The sequence below is a fragment of the Parasteatoda tepidariorum genome, unplaced genomic scaffold (assembly GCF_043381705.1).
Source record: "Parasteatoda tepidariorum isolate YZ-2023 unplaced genomic scaffold, CAS_Ptep_4.0 HiC_scaffold_2027, whole genome shotgun sequence".
In the NCBI taxonomy this organism is placed as follows: domain Eukaryota; kingdom Metazoa; phylum Arthropoda; class Arachnida; order Araneae; family Theridiidae; genus Parasteatoda; species Parasteatoda tepidariorum.
In genome coordinates this window covers 1-9276 of record NW_027261514.1, presented here as the reverse complement: position 1 = coordinate 9276, position 9276 = coordinate 1, and the positions used below count along the sequence as shown (strand labels likewise).

Sequence of the window (9276 nt, the reverse complement as noted above, 5' to 3'; positions counted from 1 at the left end):
AGCAAGCGGGTAGAAATAAGCAACTTCCGTTGGGGCAGAAATAAGCTCCGGTTGACTTTGGGTGATGACGTCACTTCCGCCGCACCAATCCCGGCTTATACTACTGGCGAGCTTCTGTTTGTTTTCTATCACTTGCGAAGTGAACTTTTCTTTAGAAACATAATAAATGTTTCTTTTTTATAATAGATATCTGTTAACTGTTTAATTAAAGCAGCTAAGCTGAAAGTTCTAACTTAGCTTTTAACAGTATTATTTATCAATGAATAAGAGTATAAGTTTTAAAATGGTTTGACTGGAAAAGTAAAAAGAAGAAAATTGCTCAATTTGTTAAAGGGTAAAGTTTAACTAAGTTTATTGCTGTAATAACTGAAACTGATCTCCAATATTGATCGTATCAATAGTACGATGTAAAGAATATGCAGATAACATTGAACTAATACTTAGTACTATGATAAGGAGAAAATTTTCTATAAGTTTAATAGTGTTAAAGCGAACCATATTTCCGTTCCAGCTTCATCCTAGTACCGAGTAATTAAGTTGAAAAAATATTTATTTGTACTATAATGGATAATAGAATTTATTAGTCACTATGGTTCAATGCGATTTGAATAAGTTCAATTTATTTAATTTCATTTGAATACTTAATATTTATGAAATCATCAGAAATATATTTTGTTCAATACATATTTTAAACTATTTTTTCTCTTGCTATCATTATGCTGACATTTCTATTATGCATAAATATTTAATTAATTGAGACTAATTTTCAAACTTATTATAATTAGCTAATTTTCAAGCATATCATACAATCAATTTCTGTTTGGCTTTAATAATGATAAAAGGAACAGAACTCCTTATAAAGTAGGAGTTGTTGATTACACCAAATTTTTAAATTTGCTTATCTAAATTTTAAGTTATACTTGTAAATTTAAATGTTTCTTCATATTATTGGAAAGTAAACGTTTTAAAAATAAATAAAATAATCTTCTAAATAAAATAAATACTCAATCATAAGAAAATATTCTTACTAGTTTTTGTTTTACAATTAAGATGAATTATTTTTTATTTGCATTTATATCTCTCCCTTTGAACAAAAAATTTTTCATTTCTGATTCTCTCTCTTGTAATTTCTACATAATTTTTTTTTTGAAAATTTCATCAGTGTTTGTTAATTTTGTCCTGAGACTGCGCCTTATTGTTGGTGTTGTTTTATAGTTTGCTTTATAGTTTTTTTTTCAGGCTGCAACGCTCATTTGTTGCCGAATTCTATAGAAATTTAATTTACCCTGAATAATTTCTTAGATCAACAATATTCGATTTTCAATATGCTAGAATCATAGCCAAAGTTAACCGAATAATTAAAATTCTACTTAATTTTAAGATTCGATAATTACGTTTAAAATATGCATACATTAACGAAAAGTAATTAATTTATTTGCACTCTTCTGTGCTAAATACAGCGTGGAACATGATTCGGAGTCCATATTCCATGTCTGCATGTGTATTTGTCGGCAGCAATGCCAGAGAATTTCTTTGGTTCAATACACTTTATGGTGCATTCCTTTTGCTTGTTTATTCTAGAGCACACCCAGCTGATGTTTGGATCATTTGTCAGCTTTCTTACGTCACACTTGGAGCTACCTGTAAAGCACACAATTATTAGAAATAGTATTTTTAAAAACAAGATATATCGGACAAAACTTTATTATTAATTCGATAAAAAAAAAAAAAACATGTCATTCTCTACATGGTATATAAATCTTTATAGCTATAGGTTAATTTATCCTTGCGACTAGTACTACAGGTGTGCCAACTATTCTATTGGAGCTAAATTGCTCAACCTAGAAACTGGCTAAATCGTTATTGTTTGTCAGAGTATGAATATTTTGAAAACGTATAATAAGCTGGACTGAAAATTATTTTTATAACTGTTATAGTAGTTAAGTATGACTTTAAGTTTGACTAATAAATAGGTATGGCTTTGAAACCAAGAGAGCAAACTTGTCTGCTCAATCGCCATGAATTAATCAACAAGCCAATATGGTAGGTCCTTCTTTTTGACTGGTAAAGAGTAATTTAATGTTTGTCCACTAAAAAAAACCAAGCTAAATTGTCTGCTAAAAGACAAAAAGGAATTAGAGAAAAGATAGAGATTTACAAAGAAAACAAGAAAAGATGGATGTATTTTTAAAGAGAAAAAAAATTATTAATAAATAAAAATTTTTAAAAATATTAAAACATTTTAAAAATTTTTTAAAAAAATAAGATGTTGGAAAACAAAATAAGGGAAATAAATAGTATCGTCATTTCTATTTTTTTGGTGATATTGTATTAACATATTTTGCTATGGCTATATTAATACATGATTAGAAAGCACTGTATTTTGCGGATATAATCGCGTGAACTGATGACGATATTGTATATTTTCCTTATTTCGTTTTACAATTTTCTTTTTAAATTTTTTAATGTTTTGTTTAAAAAATTTATTCGAATTTAAATTTTTTCTTCTCCTTTTTAAAAATATTTTTTCTAATTTTCTTTATATTTAAATATATACTAGCTGAATACCCGTTCTTCGCACGGGGAGAGTAAAAAAAAATCAATAAGAAATCAGTATTGAGAAACACTACGAAATCATGCTTAAAACGGAAAAACATATATCGATCCAATTAAAAAACTTGGTGGTAGAAACAGATAAGTGAAATATTAAGAGGAATTAATGAATCAGGGATAATAAAAAAAAGTGGTTGTATCAATACGGGTATGTTTAATGTTACAGAACTGTTTTTGCCTTCATTCAAATCTTAACATAACTAATTACATCAGTTTTCAGCATGTTTGCGTGATTTTTATTTCAAATTAGGCAGGGGTAAATAATAAAAAACAAAGAAATATTTGTCCTCTCTTTCTAATAAATTGGTAATAAAATAGTTCGGATGCAACTTTTTTTTAGTTCTGAAAATGTAACTTACCTGGTTCTTCCACTAAGTTTTCCAATTAATATAGTTAAAATAATTGCAATTTTTTATTTAATATTATCTGTTCCCCCTTTTGGTGGCTCTGCGTTATTGAAATAAGAAAAAGCCATTTTTTGTAGTTTATTCCATTAGAACAAAGATAAAATGTATTTAGTATCACTTCGCATGAAGCTATTGCACTTCCAAGTAATTTTCTAAGGTACATATCCCTTTCGAGGTCCGTAAAACGCTTATTTCCAAAGTATCAGTATGTACTACTAAGTATTGGTGCTGTCTTAATAATCACCAAATATATCAATATGACATTTTATACCTTTATTAGTGTATTTGGAACATATTATATAACCCTTCAACATTTAACTTTTGTGAAAAATATATTTATCAGTGACAGCCAACAGAAGCTGAATTTTTTAAAAAAAACCCGAATTCTTATCAGAACTTGATAAGATTTTTAGAGCGTGGTCATTTCTCTATCTCATCTTTAATTTACTAATTAAATATTTATAAGTAGTAAAGAAACAAAATTCTTCATATTCTAATCCATTAAAATATGAATACACTATCTTGGCTACCAGGGAAAAAAATAATTTCTGAAATCACAAAAAACCCGTTGTAGAATTCTTATCAAAACTGCACTAATTACCATTATACCAGTAGAACATATTAACGTCAGTAGTGCACAATAAGTAAGCGTCATCCGTAAATGGCGATTTTCTACGGTTTTCCTAAACAAATTTCCTATTAACCTTATTTTACTTTAAATTCGCTTTTAGCACATAACTTAATAAGTTTCATTCAATTAATTCATATTATCACTAGTACTTAAGCATAAGTGTCAATAATACTATCCTGATTTTTTACGGCTCCCCGAAATGAATAAGTATATAGTAACCATTATTTTTGTCTTTAGTACATAAATTTATTTTGCATAAATTAACATACTACTAACATTAAAAAATTAAGCATCATTGTCGTTAATAATAATATGATGATTTCTGATGGTTCTTCTAGATAAATATCTTTACTCCACTACTTTTGCGTTCTGATACATAGTTAATTTATTTTTTATTTCGATATGCATATATTACCTGAATTAAGTGAACCAAATATATCATCACGAAATATATCAATGTAATATTTCATACCTAAGTATGTTTGGTACTTATTACATTATCCTTCAACACTTAAGTTTATACATACTTGTCAGTAGCAGCCAAATAAAGCCGAAATTTTAGAAAACAATATATTAGAACCTAATAAGGATTTTGGAACGTGACCATTTCTCTATTTGACCTTTATTTTACTGTTAAAATATTTATAAGTAGTGGTAGAAAAAATTTCTTTTAATTCTAATTCCTTAAAATATTAATACACTATCTTAGCTACCACTGGAAGAAATATTTTCTGAAACTACGGAAAACCCGTTGTTGAATTCTTATATCAAAACCAATTCCCCAATCACCATAATACCAGTAGTTCATATTACAGTCAGTGATACATATGAATTAAGTGTCCTCTGTGAATGGCGATTTTCTACGGTTTTCTTAAACGAATTTCCAATTAATCTTTATTCCATGAGCTGGGCTTTTTAGAACATAGCCTATTTTATTTCAATTAATACACATTATCAATATTAATTAAGCATTGCGCATTAGTGTCGATAATAATACTTAGATTTTTTTACTGTTACCCAAAACGCGAATAAGTATCTTTTCCATTTATTTTTGCTTTTTGCGCAGAGGTTGCTTTTTTTATTTCAATTATACCAACATTAATTAAGCATAATTGTCACCAATAATAGTTAGACGACTTCTAACGGTTCTTCTAGACAAATAAATACCTTTACTCAATTTCTTTTTCTTTCTAATACATAGCTTATTTCTTTTATTTCAATATGGATATATTATCTTACTTAATTAAACATCATTGACGAAATTATGCCTCATTGGCAACGAGTTTTTATAATTTTCCTAAACGAATTAGTAGCATTTTCCCGTTAATTTTTACATTTGATTACATAAATATTTTGTTTCTATTCAATTATAGTTGGTTTTAAAAAAGTAATTTTAGCGTAATAAAACATAGATTTTTTGTATAGGAATGTTTCTGTTTTCGTACGTCGAGAAGCCGGCCGCATAGGCCATTTTCCTTTTAGCAACCCAGTACAAAGTAGCCTTTATGTGGAAGTAATAAATAATCAAAGAATTAGTAATGTCGCTTAGGGATGGGCAAACTGTCAATTAATTAAATCTCACAGTCTCTCCCGAGGAACACAGAGGGCAGACAGGAGAGTCAGAAAAGAATGGTGAAGTTTATTATCGGGTTAGTCATATCCATTAAAAATTCTGAAACTAACAGAAAAAATCTGTCGGGTGAGGTCTATGTGGATGAGATCAAGAATAAGGCTGAACAAGAAAACCAGCAGTTTTTTTTAACCCTGACAATGATGGAAGAAATTCGATTGTAAGGAAGGGCAAAAGGAGGCTCTGAACGTGGTCAGAAGTATTGTTTGACCAACTGGTTCACCATCTAGTTTCTAAATACATTGCAATGACTGGCAATCCACTGGAACAAAATCCCCCAAGCATGGTTGATAGAGCCACGATGGCTCAGGGGATGGAGCGTTCGCCCTCCAATAAGGCGAACCGGGTTCGAATCCCAGACGATACGAATTCCGCATCCGGTTTGCACCGACCACAGTGCTGACGTGAAATATCCTCAGTGATGAACGGATCATGGGTTAGAGTCCCTTTGCCTTCAAGCTAACAGTAGGAGGTTCTCGTGGTCTTCCTCTCCATGCAAGGCAAAAGCTCGTTAGCTCCATCGAAAAATCCTCCGCGAAAGCAAATTTCTCCCAATTCTTGACCCAGGAGTTCCCTTGTCTTCTCGATTGGGTTCAAAATTATAAGGCTACGAACATTAGGCTAGTTGAACATTAGTAGTTGTAAACCCATAAAATTGGGTCGGCTGTTCAACGACGGTGATAAAATAAAATAAAATCATGGAATCTTAGTTTCGATTTCTCTACTCGTTTTGACTTGGAGTTCAATATCTGACTGCTTAATTGTCTTTATTAAAGCTTAAAGGTTTGTGGCATTTACACCAACTGGGCACGAGCCTTCGAACAAGTTTTCACAATAGAAGCTTGCTGCTGGTGAGCATTTGTATAGACTGCAGAGTCCAGATTAATGTGTTATCGCACAAATTCAAAAATACACGGGGAAGAATTTATTTATAAAATAAATGCGAAATGCTTCTTTGCAGTAATGACGTAATCAAAATAAATATTAAAAATTCGTTCGTAATTTTATGTTCCAGCATGATCATGCATCAGCCCATTACGACCTGTTTGTTGATCAAGAGTTAATCGGATGTTAATTTTGGAGCGTGATGGATTGACGAAATGGACCATTCCAATGTTCATCCCGTTAGCCAGATTTACCCAGCTTGGGTTTCTTTTTATTGGGGGCATTTATAGAGTGTCATTTACGAGACTTCCGTTGACTCAATCAAAGATCTCGTCGCACGAATATGCTTTTTTTTAAAATGTTCACCAATCTCTTTCACGGCGTTAGTAAATATGCATTACGGTCGCAATTATGAACATCTATTCTGAATATTGTATTCCTGAAAAGAAGGACTTGTATTTTTTCTCCAGTAACAGTTCTTTCGCTCGTGTCTTAACAAGATACTTTATTTCTATATAAAAAAACATAAGATTTAGTTCCCACAATCACCCTTCCAAGTTGTCGTTGAATGACTTTGCATAAACATCTTTGTAAAAGTCGCATTTGCCAATATAAGAATAAAATTAAATACATTACCTACTGAGTTTCTTCTGGAATTTCTAAATCGTCTTCCCTTGAGTTCTTGATTTCTAATTGTAGAAAGGGACCCTGCAGGAATTGAAGCAGAGTTATGAGGGTCTGCTTTGTGGGTATAAAGACCAGATTCACTAAAAATACGTTGTTGCTCTTTAGGAACATCCTTGAGGATAGTTTCGTATGGGTTCTTAAAAGTACTTCCATATGGTTTCCCGTAAGTACTTCTATATTTGTGTGAATCAAAGCTCCCAAGATTCAAGTTATTTATCCTCTCAAGCGGCTCAAGTATCTCTCGCTGTTTCTCATGAAGTATATCCCAGTCTATTTGTGGACGACTGTTCTGCATGTAATTACTATTGAAGTCAAAGCCACTGCTACTGGGCTGTCGATAGTTAAATTTTTCACTATTGCTATTACCATTGAAATTGTGCCCTATACGGACTGCATGGTTGTTGTTATCAGTTCCATGAATTGTACTACTTGATCCGTAATTGCCAGTACCGCTGCTTGTTCCGGAGCTGCTAATACTTCTTGATCCATAATTACCTGTGCCCCTGCTTGTTGCAAAGCTGCTACTACTTCCTGATCTATAATTACCAGTACCCCTGCTTGTTCCAGAGCTGCTACTACTTCTTGATCCATGGCTTCCGTAACCTCCTCCTCCAAATCCCCCACTGCTTCCTCTTCTACCTCCTCCTCTTCCACCTCCTCCTCTCCCACCTCCTCTTCCGAATCTATAAAAATTCATCAGAACGTAAAGACGGATTGTGGTTAGGCTATGTTTTGAGATGCCCCTTGGATTATTGGCAAGTTGGCCCTCAAGTTGAGCAATATAGTTTCATGTATGGGTAACCTGTACAGAAACCTCTAAATAAGGTAAGTGAATGTTTTCTTATCTTACTGCACACATATATGAGGCAACACGCATTACCTTCTATACGTTATTTCCTCGAAAAGTTTTTCCTTGTTCAGTATATTAATTTAAATTCGCTTTATTTGGTTTTTAATTTTGCTTATAATGTTTCGATTTCGGAGCTATTTTATTTGGTGGAGTGTTGCACTCAATTAGCGCCAAAAAAATGCAAATTTTCGTCAAAGGGTACCTCAAAATATATTTTTGCCACGACTGGCTATAAAATTGAGCCTTTTCAGTGGCAACTATAATATGACTTAACAGTCAACATGGCACTAAATTCGTTAAAGAAAATAAGGACGATGTTCGAAGTGAACAGACGGATTTTCTTTCGAGTAAAGGAGCGGAGCTATTCAAACAAGCAAACCCAAAAATCTCATTAAACTCGACAATACTATAAATTCGGGACAGTCCATGAAGCAATGACACCACCTGAAATTGTTGGCTAAAACCAGTAGTTGGCAGTAATCGAAATAAAGTGGAAAATTGGAAATAAAGTGAAATCGTATCCGTAACAAATCGGTGACGATAGCTGCCAGTAGCCTAAGTTAATGATTACATCATTGAGTATCTTCACTTAATCGGCATCTTTTTTTCACCTTTTTTTTGTCCCTTATGCTATCTTTGGGAACCTATTAATAGAACGAATCTGCTTTGCTGTGAAACACTTATTGGCTACGATTTAGATACTAGTCGATATTGGCGAGGAAGAATAAAATCTTTAGCTAATGATTTCGATCTCTTTTTACTGTAGTTCATTGCTGTTTTGCTTTACTTTTCTGCATTATTTTATTTTCTCTTTTGTGCTGCCTTAAAATTGGAAATGAATAAATATATAATAATAATAATTTTAAAAAAAATGAAGAAGAATTTGGAAAAAATATTTCGCGAAAAAATTTAGTTCCATTTAGTTTTACCAATACGAAGAATCACATATGAATTTTACATCGAATAAACTTAAAATGTTTGAATGGTTACTCTAATAATAAAACGCACAATGCAAACTGAAAAATTTCGGGACAGTGGGAAAATCGATACTGGTGTTTGCCAATATATCAGTGGCTATTTCAATAAATTATTTATCTTATTTTTTTTCTTCATTTTATTTGATTTGTGTATTTTTTTATATATAACCATTTTCCATTTTTAAGCATTTTCATGCTACTTTTTCGCATTCATTTTTACCCACCAAAGCTCAAAATTTTCCTTGTAAAAGAGTTTGGAACTAAAATTGTTTTTTGAGTAATCTCTTTTACCATATCGACCTTTGGCTCTTTATCCAAATTGGTGTCATTTCGACCAAGTTCCAAATTCAACTGAGAAGACTCAGTATAAGTAAAAACATCATATAAAAAGAATTGATGAATAAGTATTTCCTATGCTGAAAGTTTGCTGAAAGAATCACTTAAATCAATTCTTTGCATGTTAAAAATGAATCGATCGTTTTACATTATTTTCTATAAAATGTCTCATGTAGTTATGGAAAGATTTTTTATGTACAATCTTTTAATACAGCAATTGTTTTTCATACTCATTGTTAATATTTTGTATTTGATTGCGT

At 31.5% G+C, this 9276-nt stretch overlaps 1 protein-coding gene across 1 annotated transcript; it reads right to left on the bottom strand.

Annotated features, from left to right (window-relative positions):
• Positions 1-1412: 1412 nt before the first annotated feature.
• Positions 1413-7536, bottom strand: LOC107441455 (uncharacterized; the record flags this gene model as incomplete). The annotated part of the gene is given in 2 exon segments (XM_043057071.2): positions 1413-1641; positions 6803-7536. Coding segments are annotated over 2 exon segments (925 nt in total), but the record flags the coding sequence as incomplete, so codon positions are not given.
• Between the last annotated feature and the right edge of the window lie 1740 nt (positions 7537-9276).